At 40.5% G+C, this 15,804-nt stretch overlaps 1 protein-coding gene across 9 annotated transcripts in view; it reads right to left on the reverse strand.

The window, feature by feature from the left end:
• The window catches only part of LOC119780253 (disintegrin and metalloproteinase domain-containing protein 23), a 40,932-nt gene that overhangs the window by 8,389 nt on the left and 16,739 nt on the right, over positions 1–15,804 (reverse strand). For all 9 annotated transcript variants that reach the window (XM_038280216.1, XM_038280215.1, XM_038280223.1 and 6 more), the window contains exons 15-24: positions 14,271–14,370; positions 14,116–14,187; positions 13,936–14,022; positions 13,776–13,856; positions 13,608–13,658; positions 13,460–13,523; positions 13,262–13,367; positions 12,255–12,374; positions 11,992–12,160; positions 1,020–1,131 (exon numbers count right to left, since the gene is read on the reverse strand). In XM_038280216.1, coding sequence (XP_038136144.1) covers positions 1,020–1,131; positions 11,992–12,160; positions 12,255–12,374; positions 13,262–13,367; positions 13,460–13,523; positions 13,608–13,658; positions 13,776–13,856; positions 13,936–14,022; positions 14,116–14,187; positions 14,271–14,370 — 962 coding nt within the window. The remainder of the gene's footprint in view (positions 1–1,019; positions 1,132–11,991; positions 12,161–12,254; positions 12,375–13,261; positions 13,368–13,459; positions 13,524–13,607; positions 13,659–13,775; positions 13,857–13,935; positions 14,023–14,115; positions 14,188–14,270; positions 14,371–15,804) is intronic.

The raw sequence follows: 15,804 nt of genomic DNA on the forward strand, positions 1-15,804 counted from the left end.
GTTTCAAGTAAATTATGGACGCTACCCACTCAGGACACTTGGAATACATTGGACGAGCAGTATGGAGGAATATTGACACGTTTTTTGTGGACTTTTATGGACCTTTCTGCCTCGGGCACCATAGACCTCCATTATTTGAATGTCAGCAGACAGCAAGAAGCCTCCCAGATCTCCAGATGCATTTGAGATATCAAAAAAGTACTCCAGAGTGTTGTTCAGCATGGGGGTGAGTAGAAAATGAAGGCTAATCATGTTTTGGGTGTACTATTCCTTTAAGAACTGGACTTGAGCACCCCTGCTCTAGAACCTCTGGAGATGATTTTACAAAGAAGAATTTAATGTCAAATTAACACTATGGGCACATGTCTTCAGTCAGAGGTTTCTCCAGATCTGTTGTAAAACAGACTGCAACAGAAGATCCTTCCTGCCTTCAACCAAAAACACCTACATCAGCTTGATAAAGAAGCCCCTATATGAATTTATTTTGAGGTTAATGAAGTATTTGTGAATTGAATTTTAATGTTACTGCTGAGTAACCTTTCAGCCCATGTTGGTACAGGACTGATTTTACTACGGATAATAACACTCCTCCCTAACAGTAGGATGGATGGACGTCCCACCGTCTTTTTACTTTATATCATAAATGAATGTGGCACCATCAGGTATCTTGAAGTTTTCCCCAAAGGATGAACCAGACTTACTGAGCTCCATAATTCTCTCCATGATACCCTGCCTGTTTTCTTTTGATGTTAGAAGATCACAAAGTTATAAAACCACCATCTGAACCAAAATATTTAAAAGCATGGCAGTCTCGCTGGATTTCAATTTCTGAATTATATGACGGTATTAAAGATTCTCAACGACCTACTTCTTTATATTATCAAGGCATTAAGCAAATAGAAATAACTTTGGTCGTTTCATAAGGCACTTCTAAATATCTGGTTTCATCTGAATTCACTGAATTAATTTTATATTTTCTTATTTTTAGACAGCAGAGGCTGACAGCAGTAGAAACCGACCCTTGGGTTCTTCGGTTGGGGTGATGTCAGGCTCTTTGGGTGGGTCAGGCATGCTGCAGTCTGTCCCCGCCCACGTAGCGTAACATGTGCATGTGGCTTCATTGTTGCACACCTGTAGGGACCAGACAGGAACAAATGAGGCAATAGGAGAGAAAGCAGGTGCTTAAAAAAAACTGCTTATACAGCAGGTCTATTTTGGGAGACATCTTGCTTGGGGAGTTTACATAACAGCCATTTATTTTGTACAATATCAAGAACATGCTCCTCAGGTGCGACATACAGTTTCTTTTACACATATAGGGCATTCTGTATTAATGTGATTTTTTTAAAAACGAATCAAATTAGTACAATTAGCAGACACAAAAGTAGAAATGTAAAGGTGACATCAATCTATGATTTTTAGAGCTAACATTTAATATAATCTAGCATATCTTTTAGTTATCAGGCTCCCCTCCTCTGGAACCAACTACCGGATTTAGTCCATGAGGCGGACACCCTGTCTAATTTTAAGGGTAGGCTTAAAACTTTGCTTTTTGATAAATATAATCTAGTTAGAAATTGGCTCTGAGCTATCGCTGTAGTTATGCTGCTACAGGCTTAGACTGCTGGAGGACATAGGGACCCTTATTTATCATTCTGCTCCATTCTACCTCTATTCTCCCATTCTGGAGAATTTGTTAGTTCAATCTTTAACGTTATGTTCTCTCTGCTATTTCTCATAGTTGCTTCATCTGTTTGTGGATTTTGGAGCTTGGCCTGTTTTTCAGTGTAGTCTCGTTTCTCTGACTGTGACTGGCTGAGTGTGCTCTCTTTCATCCTCTGTCATGGGAGCTGGCTCAGAGCTCATCTGCCTGGCTGTGTCTTTCCTGGACGGGGCTGTGTGGAGATGGCTGACAGTTACATTTGTATCTCTGCTTCTTTTCCTATGTCTGCTTTTGTCTCCTCGAACCCTAGCCAGCCTCGGCAGATAGCCACCCACACTGAGCCTGGTTCTACTGGAGGTTTCTTCCTGTTTAAAGGTAGTTTTTCCTCTCTACTGTCGCTACAATCATGCTTGGTGGGAGGGATTGCCTTTGAGTCAATGAGTCGATGCAATCAACTGGTTTTCCTTAGATAGAAAACTTTGAATCAGTTTGACTGGATGATCTGATTGAATTGTCTCTGTAAAGTGTCTTGAGATGACGTGTTGTGAATTGGAGCTATATAAATAAACTGAATTGAATAGAATAGCATAGGAGAATAGAATTGTAATTGGAGAATATTTTTTTGTTTTATTTCATGACAGGTGCATCATTTTTTTTTTAAATTCTGTGATCTAAGTGGATTTCTGTCTTTTTCACTACAATTGATAAATGCATATAGATCTATGTTTGATGGTTTTGTGTTAGGGTTAGGGTTTGTAAAATGAGAGTTTTATTTTTTTGTTTCTTGTATTTAGCCTATATCACATAGCTTACAAAAAGCATGTTCTAATAATCCCAGTCTTTCATGGTTGGTTTGAAAATCAACCTTGATATTTTCTGTCATATGATTTGCATGACCTTCGTATTTGTTTATGTCCTTCTGAGAAACAAGAGAAGGTGACCAACTGTCAGCTGACTGCATAAAGGATTATTAAATCTTTTTCATATTAGATAAAAACAAGATTAATTATTTCAGGTGAAAAAAAAAAGACAAAAATGATGTTCTTGAAAAAAGGCAATCAGATAATGTAAAAGATTCCATTCCATCCATTTTCCTTCACGCTTATCCCAAGGAGGGTCACAAGGGTTGCTGGTTCCTATCTCCAGCTGTCTATGGCCAGACCCTACACCCTAGACAGGGCAACACAGAGACAAACAGGACAAACAACCATTCACACACTCACTCACACCCAAGGAGAATTTAGAGAAGCCAATTAAGGTTTCAAACCCGCAACCTTTTTGCTGCAAGGCACCAGTGCTACCCATCGCGACCCTGAGCAGCCCTATGTAAAAGATTGTGACTTTAACATCATTATACCAAAATATTGTTTTACCATAAAAATCTGATGCTACTGTTCCAATGTTATTTTTATTAAACCAACCCAGGTTTCCAGACTTTGGCTCTATCTCCCTGACTTTTTTAAATTACTGACAGATTAGCAGTAAGTTTCTGCTGTAGGTCGCATGTGATATTGTAGGGATATTGATGTATTTTTTAGCAGAGTTGAGAATTTCTCTTGGACGGACAGCCCAGGATGTTTTTGCAGTTGCTTTTAATTTCCTCCACCTGCAGACTATGTTCTGCAGAGTGGAACAGAAAGTCATTCCAAGGCCTCTTAAAACCCCCAAATGTCTGAGGTTTGAAAAAAGCAAATCTTGTTCAAAATGCTGACAAATGATGCTTTCACCACCACCACAAACATGACATACCTGTGTGTGAGTGTGAATATGCATGGGAGGATGTCATCATTTTTTTTACCCGATTTACAGGTGCTGGTCATAAAATTAGAATATCATGAAAAAGTAGATTGATTTCAGTAATTCCATTTAAAAAGTGAAACTTGTATATTATATTCATACATTACATACAAACTCATATATTTCAGATGTTTATTTTGTTTAATTTTGATGATTACAAATGACAACAAATGAAAATCTCAAATTCATCATATCAGAAAATTAGAATATTACTGAAGACCAATAAAAACAAAGGATTTATAGAAATGTTGGCCAACTGAAAAGTATGAACATGAAAAGTATGAGCATGTACAGCACTCAGTATTTAGTTGGGCCTCCTTTGGCCTGTATTACTGCAGCAATGCGGCGTGGCATGGAGTCGATCAGTCTGTGGCACTGCTCAGGTGTTATGATAGCCCAGGTTGCTCTAATAGTGGCTTTTAGCTCTTCTGAATTGTTGGGTCTGGTGTATTGCATCTTCTTCTTCACAATACCCCATAGATTTTCTATGGGGTTAAGGTCAGGAGAGTTTGCTGGCCAATTAAGAACAGGGATACCATGGTCCTTCAACCAGGTACTGGTAGCTTTGGCACTGTGTGCAGGTGCCAAGTCCTGTTGGAAAATGAAATCTGCATCTCCAAAAAGTTGGTCAGCTGCAGGAAGCATGAAGTGCTCTAAAACTTCCTGGTATGTGGCTGCGTTGACCCTGGACCTCAGAAAACACAATGGACCAACACCAGCAGATGACATGGCACCCCAAACCATCACTGACTGTGGAAACTTTACACTGGACTTCAAGCAACGTGGATGAAGTGCCTCTCTTCTTTTCCTCCAGACTCTGGGACCTTGATTTCCAAAGGAAATGCAAAATTTACTTTCATCAGAGAACATGACTTTGGACCACTCACCAGCAGTCCAGTCCTGTTTCTCTTTAGCCCAGGCAAGACGCTTCTGACGCTGTCTGTGGTTCAAGAGTGGCTTGACACAAGGAATGCGACAGCAGAAACCCATGTCTTTCATACGTCTGTGTGTGGTGGTTCTTGAAGCACTCACTCCAGCTGCAGTCCACTCTTTGTGAATCTCCCCCACATTTTTGAATGGGTTTTGTTTCACAATCCTCTCCAGGGTGCGGTTATCTCTCTTGCTTGTACACTTTTTTCGACCACATCTTTTCCTTCCCTTCGCCTCTCTATTAATGTGCTTGGACACTGAGCTCTGTGAACAGCCAGCCTCTTTAGCGATGACCTTTTGTGTCTTGCCCTCCTTGTGCAAGGTGTCGATGGTCGTCTTTTGGACAACTGTCAAGTCAGCAGTCTTCCCCATGATTGTGTAGCCTATAGAACTAGACTGAAAGACCATTTAAAGGCTTTTGCAGGTGGTTTGAGTTAATTAGCTGATTAGAGTGTGGCACCAGGGGCCATCAATTTTGAACCTTTTCACAATATTCTAATTTTCTGATATGATGAATTTGAGATTTTCATTTGTTGTCATTTGTAATCATCAAAATTAAACAAAATAAACATCTGAAATATATGAGTTTGTATGTAATGTATGAATATAATATACAAGTTTCACTTTTTAAATGGAATTACTGAAATCAATCTACTTTTTCATGATATTCTAGTCTTTTTGTAGTCTTTTTTAAAGAAATTTTGTTCAGCTTTTGTTGGTTATATATTAATTCCTAACATCCACATGATTGTATACTGATGATTTCAACATTTCATTACAGTCACCAATGTCATCTTCACCTCAACCAATTTAATTATCATTAACCAAACTGAAAAAAAAAAACATTTTCATGGCCTGAAATAAAAAAATAGACCTTCCGAGAAAATGAAAAGTAACTGTAATAAGAGTTTATAGAGCTGATTAAAACCAAGTGAATTTTAGGAAAGAATGCGTTTGGTTTTCCTTCTTTTTTTTATATAATTCAGTAATATGAGGTCTGGTTTCCAGGTGCTGTTTTCGCTTTTTTTTTTTTCCGTGGAGCATTACGGCAGCAGATGGCTGGCACAGCAGTCAGGTCATTTGTGTTGCTGCAGGGATCTGTCCTTATATGGATTTCATTGCAGTTTTATTTTTTTTCGTAGTCTTGCCCCCGGTATGTAAAATATATGACATAAAAGACTAAAACTATAACTGAAACTACAAAAAAGAAAAGCAAAAACTAAACTACAAAAAACTAGATACTATTTACAATAATTTAAAACTGAAATAGATACAAAACTCATTTTCAAAAACAAAATTCAAACCTCAACCTGTTACGGCCCCTGGCCTTTTAAGACTGTGCAGGCCTTTTCTTGTGCAGGTTCAGCTCTGACAGAACTCCCTTGGTGGCTGCCTGAGGACTGCAGTGTCATGATTGGAGCAGCAGAAGAGTGTCAAGCCAATCAGTGTGCTGATGAGGCCCACCTGCACCTTATAAAAGGCTCCTGAAAAGCTTTCAGTTTGGGGACAGCTATTAGGAGGGTTTTGTTAAGCTGTTCCCCCATCTTGTTTTGCATCTGTTTTTGGGATGAAAGAGCTCTTTGCCCTGGCTTTGTATGCACTTTGCTTAGTCTGCTTTAGGTGGCCTTGTTCAAGCTAGTTGCTTGTGTTTGGGAGGTTTGGTGCTCCCTTTGTCTTTTCATTTGGTTTGTTTTTTGTGTTAAAACTTAGTCTGACTGTTTTTGGGCAGTTTGTAATTTTATTTGCTCTCAGCCAATCTTGAATTTGTTTGCCCTTACCTTTTTTGTTGTTTTGTTTTAACTGAGTTAAGCTATATTGTGTTTTGGGGCTGTTTAACCATCTTTTTTGTAATAAATAATTTTTAACTTCCCCCGAACTACTCCAGACATTATTTATGTTGCTTCCCCAAGACCCCTAGACCTTGGGGGGGCGTAACATAATTGGGGGCTTGTCCGGGATCCTCTTAGGATCCCTTTTTCCAGATTTAAGGGGGACATTTTGAGTTGGCTGTATCCAGGAACCATGTCAGTTCCATTCAGTCTGGAGCGCTTTTTAGCCGACCCTTCTCTTGAGCTTATAGATAGCTGCCGCAAGTGTGAATTGCTGCAAATTGTGGAGCATTTTAAGTTGCAGGTCCCAAAACAGGTCCTTAAAGGGGACCTAAAGGCTCTTCTAGTGGATAGGTTGGTGGGGATTGGTCTGATTAAAGGGCCTGATCTCCCTGAGGCTGCTGCAGTGCCAAGCCAACAGGCCTTGTTTGAGAAGGATCTCAAAGATGTTCCTAGTATGGAGGCAGCAGTGAGTGACCGGGGAAAGACACCTCGTACACTTCCTCGCTATGATCCACTGTCTTCTGTGAGCTCAGAAGGACGAGATGGAGCGCGTTTGAAGGTGAGGTTGGCACGTCTCCAGATGGAGGCAGAGGAAAAAGCCCAGGACAGGAGAGCTCAACTGGAGCTAGAGATCAGGAGGCTGGAAATAGAGGCTGATAAGGCTATACAGCTGCGCAAGCTTGAGCTGGAGGCCCAGAATCGAGCCCCCCCCCGCCTCTGTCACACCAGGTTCCACCTCCATGTCTGCGATGCCATTCGATATTAGTAAGTGTATTTCGTTAGTACCTGCTTTCAGAGAATCTGAGGTTGACTCATACTTTGCAGCATTTGAGCGCGTTGCTGGTGCTTTACAATGGCCTAGGGAAACCTGGCCTCTTTTGTTACAGTGTAAGTTTTCTGGTAAAGCTCAAGAGGTGTTGGCAGCGCTTCCTTTAAAGGATAGTTTAGATTACGATCTGGTTAAAGCTGCTGTCTTACAAGCTTATGAGTTGGTTCCAGAAGCATATAGACAAAGGTTTCGACAGCAAAAGAAAACTGCTGAACAAACTTATGTTGAGTTTGCTAGAGAGAAGGGTGTTCTCTTTGATAAGTGGTGTGCTGCTTCCAAAGTCAACAATTATGATGCTTTACGTGAGCTAATATTGTTGGAAGACTTTAAGAAGTGTATTCCAGATCGTGTGGTGTTATATTTAAATGAACAGAAAGTGAACACTCTAGCCTCTGCAGCTGTTCTTGCAGATGAGTATGTGCTTACTCATAAATCAGCTTTCGTTCTTAATGAAAAGTCACCTGTTAATGCTGTGCCACATACCCGGATGGCTAAAGCCACAGTTCCAAAAGAAAGCAGGGAATGTTTCTATTGTCACAAACCTGGACATGTCATCGCTGATTGCTTAGCTTTAAAACGCAAAACGCAGCCAAATTCGCAACAGACTAAAGGTGTTGGTTTTGTTAAAAAGGAACCCCGCAATAAGAGCACTGGTTGTGGTGACAAATTACCTGATCCCTGTTTTGAACCTTTCATTTTTGATGGCTTAATCTCACTGACAGCTGATGCCTCTGATTTGAAGCCAGTACGCATCCTGAGAGACACTGGGGGCTCCCAGTCAGTCATTCTCTCAAATGTTTTACCTTTTTCACATGAGAGTGCATGTGGATACAACTCTGTTCTGAGGGGGATAGAGATGGGCTACGCTCCAAGACCAGTCCACAGGGTTTATATAAAATCAAAACTTATCACAGGATTTTTCCCTGTTGCTGTCTGCTCAGACTTACCCATAGATGGTGTGGCTATACTAATGGGGAATGACATTGCTGGAGGTCTGGTACTTCCCACTTTAGAGGTATTAGATAATCCTTTAAACCAGACAACCCAGGAAATTTCAGACCCTGGGCTGTACCCAGCCTGTGTGGTCACCCGTGCACAAGCACGCAAGGACCCTGATATCGCCCTTTCTGATTCTATTTTGATGTCTCCATTTTCTAGTGAGGAGGAGGCAACAACCAAAAGTGACAGTATTCCGTTACTTCCGGATGTGGTGGTGCTGGAGGAGCCTGGTCCACTTTGGGAGAAAGCATCCATCCCTCTCACCAGACATTTGCAATCTGCTCAACAAGCTGATGAAACATTACAAAGATGTTTCAAGAATGTGGTAAGTGCTGAACTAGCCAATAAAGAGAAACAAGCTTATGTTGTGGAACATGGTGTTTTAATGCGTCAATGGTCTTCATCAGGTGCAGGGAGCTCAGACTGGTGTAAAGTTAAACAGATTGTTATACCAACCACATATAGACAGAAAGTTCTGTCTCTGGCTCATGAAAGCCAGTGGTCTGGTCACTTAGGTGTTACCAAGACATACCAACTTCTACTAAAGCACTTTTTCTGGCCTGGTATGAAACGTGATGTTTCAAAGTTCTGTCGTAGTTGTCATGTGTGCCAAATTGCTGGAAAGCCAAATCAGGTAATACCACCTGCTCCGTTGTGCCCTATTCCGGTCATAGACCAACCATTTGACCATGTTATAGTAGACTGTGTTGGACCTCTACCCAGAACAAAGGGTGGAAATCAATATTTGCTCACAATAATGTGTGCTGCAACACGATTCCCTGAAGCCATCCCTTTGAGTAAAATTACAGCCAAATCTGTGGTTAAAGCTCTGACAAAGTTCTTCTCTGTGTTTGGGTTACCTAAAACTTTACAAACGGATCAGGGAACAAACTTCCAATCAAAATTGTTCAAACAGGTAGCTAAAACTCTAAACATTAAGCATGTGGTTTCATCTGCTTACCACCCAGAATCCCAAGGTGCTCTGGAACGGTGGCATCAGACCTTAAAGTCAATGCTACGCAAGTACTGCTTGGAAACTGAAAAAAGTTGGGATGAGGGTGTCCCTTTTGTACTGTTTGCTGCTAGGGAAGCTGTCCAGGAATCCCTTGGTTTCAGTCCAGCAGAACTAGTGTTTGGTCACACACCTCGTGGCCCTTTAAGAGCTTTGAAAGAAACCTTCCTGGTTCCTGCAGAAGGTTCTAAAAAAAGTGTGACCAGGTACGTGCAAGCTTTTCGTGAGCGCCTGCGTCAAGCTAATGCTCTAGCTAAAAAGCATCTAGTTGAATCCCAGAGAAAAATGAAGCATCACTATGATAAAACATCTGTCAAAAGAGTTTTTAAAGTAGGAGATCAGGTTGTTGCACTCCTACCAGTTTCTGGCTCTGCCTTGTCTGCCAAATTTCATGGCCCTTATGAAATCCTAGAGAAAGTAGGGGAGAATGATTATGTTATTGGTACCCCTAATCGGCGGCGCACAAGTCGTGTCTGCCATGTGAACATGCTTAAGTTGTACAACTCTCGATCTGCATCAGAATCTAATGGAGTGTGTGCTCCAGTTGCAGTCACTACTTCACTAGAAGTAGAGGAACTGAATAATGCTGATGGCTTAAGAATGAATTATCCCATCTATTCTAGTCCTCGCCTTACGAACACAGAGATGCTAAAATCTCTGCAGAGCCATCTCGACCACTTATCCTCTGAGCAACAAAAGGATGTAATGGACCTCATTGGTAAATACAAATGTTTATTTAATGATGTACCAACACATACAACAGTTCTTGAACATGACATAGACGTTCAAAATGCTAGGCCCATCAAACAGCATCCTTACCGTGCTAATCCCATAAAACGTTCTCTAATGAAAAAGGAGACTGCATACCTGTTGGAACATGGTTTAGCCAAACCTAGTCAAAGTCCCTGGAGCTCGCCGTGTTTGTTAGAAACCAAGTCCGATGGTTCACCATGCTTTATCACAGACTATCGTAAGGTAAATTCTGTCACCGTACCTGATGCTTACCCTCTCCCCAGGATTGAAGACTGTGTGGACAATATTGGAACTGCAAAATATGTCACTAAGTTGGACCTTCTCAAGGGCTATTGGCAAGTCCCCTTAACTCAAAGGGCTTCCGACATTTCCGCTTTTGTGACCCCAGATAACTTTTTGCAGTATAACGTTATGGCTTTTGGTATGTGTAATGCTCCAGCTACTTTTCAGAGGCTGATAAATACAGTATTGCATGGAATCTCCAACTGCAGCGCTTACTTAGACGATCTTGTGGTTTATACTGAAACCTGGCAGGAACATTTGCAAACACTGTATAAGATATTTCACAGGTTGGCCCAAGCTTCCTTGAGCCTTAACCTTGCAAAATGTGAATTTGGCAAGGCCACTGTGACATACTTGGGCAGAGAGGTGGGACAAGGTCAAGTTCGTCCCCTCAATGCCAAAGTTGTGGCGATTAATGATTATCCCACACCCAAAACACGCCGTGAGCTGTGACGATTTCTGGGCATGGTTGGCTACTACCGTAACTTTTGCAGAAATTTCTCCTTAGTAGTTCAACCATTAACAAATCTACTTAGCCCAAAGACTGACTTTGTTTGGTCACATGAATGCCAGAATGCTTTTGAAAGTGCTAAGAGTATTCTTTGCCACACACCAGTACTAGCTGCACCTGATTTGACCCGACCTTTCAAGCTGGAAGTGGATGCCAGCGCTGTTGGGGCTGGCGCAGTGCTCTTACAGGAAGATTTGCAGGGTTTAAATCATCCTGTTTCCTATTTCTCTCGCAAGTTTAACAAACATCAGCTAAACTATTCCACCATTGAAAAGGAAACCTTGGCTCTGTTGTTGGCTCTTCAGCACTTCCATGTTTATCTTTGTTCCAGTAGTTTACCGATTGATGTATTCACTGATCATAATCCACTAGTATTTCTTTCACGCATGTACAACCACAATCAGCGTCTTATGCGTTGGGCAATACTTTTACAAGAATACAATCTGAACATTCGACATAAGAAAGGAACAGAAAATGTTCTTGCAGATGGCCTTTCCAGGATGTGAGTATGCTTGTTTTTTTTGTTTTTGAGGGGGGGGGGGGATTCTTTTTGACAAAATGTATACAAAACTTGGTTTTGTAATTTAAGGGGGGGAGTGTTACGGCCCCTGGCCTTTTAAGACTGTGCAGGCCTTTTCTTGTGCAGGTTCAGCTCTGACAGAACTCCCTTGGTGGCTGCCTGAGGACTGCAGTGACATGATTGGAGCAGCAGAAGAGTGTCAAGCCAATCAGTGTGCTGATGAGGCCCACCTGCACCTTATAAAAGGCTCCTGAAAAGCTTTCAGTTTGGGGACAGCTATTAGGAGGGTTTTGTTAAGCTGTTCCCCCATCTTGTTTTGCATCTGTTTTTGGGATGAAAGAGCTCTTTGCCCTGGCTTTGTATGCACTTTGCTTAGTCTGCTTTAGGTGGCCTTGTTCAAGCTAGTTGCTTGTGTTTGGGAGGTTTGGTGCTCCCTTTGTCTTTTCATTTGGTTTGTTTTTTGTGTTAAAACTTAGTCTGACTGTTTTTGGGCAGTTTGTAATTTTATTTGCTCTCAGCCAATCTTGAATTTGTTTGCCCTTACCTTTTTTGTTGTTTTGTTTTAACTGAGTTAAGCTATATTGTGTTTTGGGGCTGTTTAACCATCTTTTTTGTAATAAATAATTTTTAACTTCCCCCGAACTACTCCAGACATTATTTATGTTGCTTCCCCAAGACCCCTAGACCTTGGGGGGGCGTAACACAACCTAAACAAATTTCAATCACAGGTGTTTTAATTCAAGAAGTTTCCACATGGGACAAATGTCTCCTTATAAGACACCGATATTACACCAGTCCTGTCACAAACAAATTTTATTTTCTTGTTCATACAATCAATATTAATTAATTCAGCCAAGACTCACCCCGTGAGCAGAGCACACCTGTCCATTAGGCCCGATGGGACAGGTGCTCACGTTGAGTGACTGGATGGGTAGACACTTATGGTCAAGGCACATCATCGACGGCCCACAGGGAGTCCCATCCTCCACGTAGCCTAAATCTGTGTCATCGTCCAAAAGGACGTGGGCACCGCTGATGAGGGTGGGGGGTCAGAAAATAAACATAGTCAGAAAATAAACTCTTGCATCTAGTTAAAGTGGGGCGTTAACAAAGTGAGAGCGTTTACTAGCACTGTATCACGTTGCCTTGGTGATTGAAGGAGGTGAGAGTAAAGTCTCCTTTCATCATTCCGATGCGTGGAGTTCGCCCCACATTGGTACACAGAAGATAACCACAGAACACGTCACTGTAACAAAGGCAGACATTTTTACTATCAGACTCCCCGATACCCCTGGCATCATTTCATAGAAATTAACTTTGAGTCATTGATTAAAAATGGCAACAATATACCAGCATCCACTGCTATTGAATCAAGTTAAACCATAATTGAACAAAACATTATATAACAAGCAGAGCAGCATTACAGAAATACTTCACCTTAAGCTAATTTGGATTTATTTTGTGGACAAAATAAACTTGATGGGTTTGATAGGAGTTAGTTTATGATATCGAAGAAAAAATGTCAGAGAATCTTGTGGATGGTCTTAATCTAGAGGTGAGGATCCTTTAAAAGCTGCCCATGAAAGAACAAGTGGTTTATCAGTAACAGGGTCTGAATTTCTAGAATTAATATTGATGATACTATGATCTATTGAGAGGCATGTGGACAGAACAATCCTGGCTTTTAAATGCACAGTTCTATAAAGGAAACAGTCTTCTAGGTAGCCTTTTTTCCCTTCCACCTAACTTTCCAGTAATGAGGTTAAATATACCTGTTGTGGATTACTCTCTTTGTGGACAAGGTCAATAACTAGGGGAGTTGTCCCCATGATTGTGTAGTCACACATTAACTTAATTTCTTGTTTGTTTGTTTTTTATATTTTCATGCTTTTTAGAAACTAAATATTTTTGCTTTTATTAGCTGAAAGTAAGAATGATTAAAATTGGGACATTCAACCCACCGCGTGTGTAATAAACCCACATAGTGGGTTCAATGTCCCATTGACGATACGTTTTAAAGTGAAATAAATTTCATTTTAAATGATATTAAAATGCATTGCTCAATTTTGACTTGAAAGATGCTACTAAGCTGCCTACGATTTGAGTTTACAGGCTGTAGGATTTGTAACTTACTGCTTGCTACACTGGATCCATCGGTCTCCATCTTTTCCACAGTTGCCTTTTTCCGTCCCCTCTGTGTTAAGCTTCTCATAGCAAAACTTCTCTGAACCTCCAGCCTCTGAAATCAAGAGCAATAAGCGAACATAACAAATGGGAAACGTCTCTTTTGTGGACCTTCGACAGGATCACCAGGGATGAACACAGTCTTACTTGATCCCCAGATGTATTTACACTGGTTTTCTCTTGTTTTGCATTCCCCACTGTAACAACGACCCTTCAACAGCAAAAGAAAAAATAATTTAGCATCTTCAAATTTTATGCTCTTGCTTCACAAAATAACAAAAAGTCAGTTTCATACCTGGTTCACCTGACACATGTAACCATCTTGTTTATGTAGGTTAGCGGGACACTGCAAAGTCGTAAACAGAGCACAGCTTCTTAATACTCCTCCTCAACTTACCAATAAAAAAGAAACATTTAAAACTTAAACATGAATAAACTAAAAGGAAATAAAAATAGGAAACACCTGTCCAGAGTCTCCAGTGCAGGTCTCTGAGATGTCACAGTCGTTCACAGCTTCCCGGCAGCTATAGCCACGCGGGTAAAGCTGGAAAAATGCAAACAAAAATTATAATTTTTTTTTTTTGTCAAATGAAACCCAGACGGTGTTTTGATACCAATCATACCAGACATGTAACATTGCAGCAAGGTCCATCGCTGCACTGAGCCCCATTTGCAAGAGAACACTTCTTGCAGCAGCCCTTGTGACAGTCCTCATATCAAAATACAAAAAAATAAAAGTCTCACTCCTCTGACCAAACAAGATAAACTTAAAAAGTTGGAATGCAGTAAGAAGAAAAAATTACCGATCTTAGTCCACAGTCACACTCCTCTCCCACCTCTACATATCCGTTTCCACAATGTGCAACGTCAAACAGCTGCCAGAGCAAAGAGAGACAGAATGAAGCTAGCATGGCAGCTGGGACAAGTGTGGATAGAGGAGAAAGCGTTTCCAGCTAACCTTTGTTGGTCTGTTAAATAGACACGAGCCTCCGCCTTTTAAAAGGAACTCCCTGTAGTCAGAGATGCTGCATTTGGAGAACCTCTGTGGATGTTGAACCCTGCAGGTGGAAAAATCATCACTTTCATCATTTTCTAAAGTCCAGCCAAAGAGTTAAAAGGCTTCCTGTAGTTTACTAATGTGTTTTCAGTGTGTTATTGTAATGGGGATCCAAACCTTTCACCTTTTATTTGAATTGTTTTGCATCCCAATGTTAGATTCATAACAGGGGCTGCATCCAACTAACACCTCCTGATTTGAGACCACGCAATATCAAAACAAACTATAGATATTTTATTTTAAAATAAGACAGAAAAGGAAATTCTCTTTGAATGTATCCCTGAGAATCTAAAGTAAACAGGAGGCTATGGGGAGAGGGACTTCAACAAGCCTGGTTAATCCTTAAGGGAAAATTTAACCTACAGTATGCTACTTCAAAGGCAAATTCAAAAAACAGGAACTAAGGTCTTAGTTTTTTATAGCATAATTGGGTGAAACTAAAATGTAATCATTTGACGATAAAGACTATTGGTATGTTTGGAGGAAAAAGAAGCAATGCAGTAATTATTGTTTAAAGCTTGCTTAGGTTTTATTCCTTTTTTTACTCTCTTTGCACCAAGGCTTGGAAAATAAATCGTCTTATTTGTCATAATGATCTAGTTTCCTGATTACTAGCAGAACTGTTTATGTGAAGCCTAATGATCATTCATGCTGCTCGTTGTAGATTCACTCTGTTTATTTACCATTGAGCCACTGCCTGCACGTGTTTTGGTTATCATTTGACTATTTGGTTTACAAACGCATGCAACTGCCCTGTTTCTATACATTTTCTACTGAGGCTTTAAACCGAAACAGGGACATGACTATTTACTTTAAAAATAAGCAAATATTCATTAAATACAAACATTTTTATGTATCACACAAAGTATTGATTGAATTCTGGAATAAAAAAAGAGGAAAAAGAAACATCAGGAAAATGTAACAAAGTTAGGTACTTACTTATGGTAAGTAAACATTGCTTTGTTTAGAACTAAACAAACAATCTAAGGATTTTATGCTAGATCCTGCACTTAAAACACTCCAATTTACAAAGTCTATTGAAACTTAAAAACTGAAAACCCCAACAGATCACAAGACTTTAGATTACTGCATCCCTGAGTGCACATGCGTAAAGAAACTGCTATGGTTTCATCCTCCTCTGTCTTTTGGATGTGCGTGTGTGTGTTTTTGTTTGAGCTACAACTAGGGGAAGTGTATTGTGAAATATCCCCCATTGTGAGGACCTACAGGTCTAAAGTGGTCAAAATGGGGACATTCAACGGGTCTCCAAATGGTAAAGTTTTCTTCTTTGAGTTGGGGTTAGGTATATGTTGCTAATAGTTAGGGTTAGGGTCTGTCTGTCTGTTAGGGTTAGGCCATATGAATTTTTAGGTATGTCAATGAAATGTCTGCGAAAGTCATGAAAACAAAGGCTGTGTGTGTGTGTGTGTGTGTG

The sequence above is a fragment of the Cyprinodon tularosa genome, unplaced genomic scaffold (assembly GCF_016077235.1).
Source record: "Cyprinodon tularosa strain WSP-4 unplaced genomic scaffold, ASM1607723v1 ctg158, whole genome shotgun sequence".
Taxonomy (NCBI): domain Eukaryota; kingdom Metazoa; phylum Chordata; class Actinopteri; order Cyprinodontiformes; family Cyprinodontidae; genus Cyprinodon; species Cyprinodon tularosa.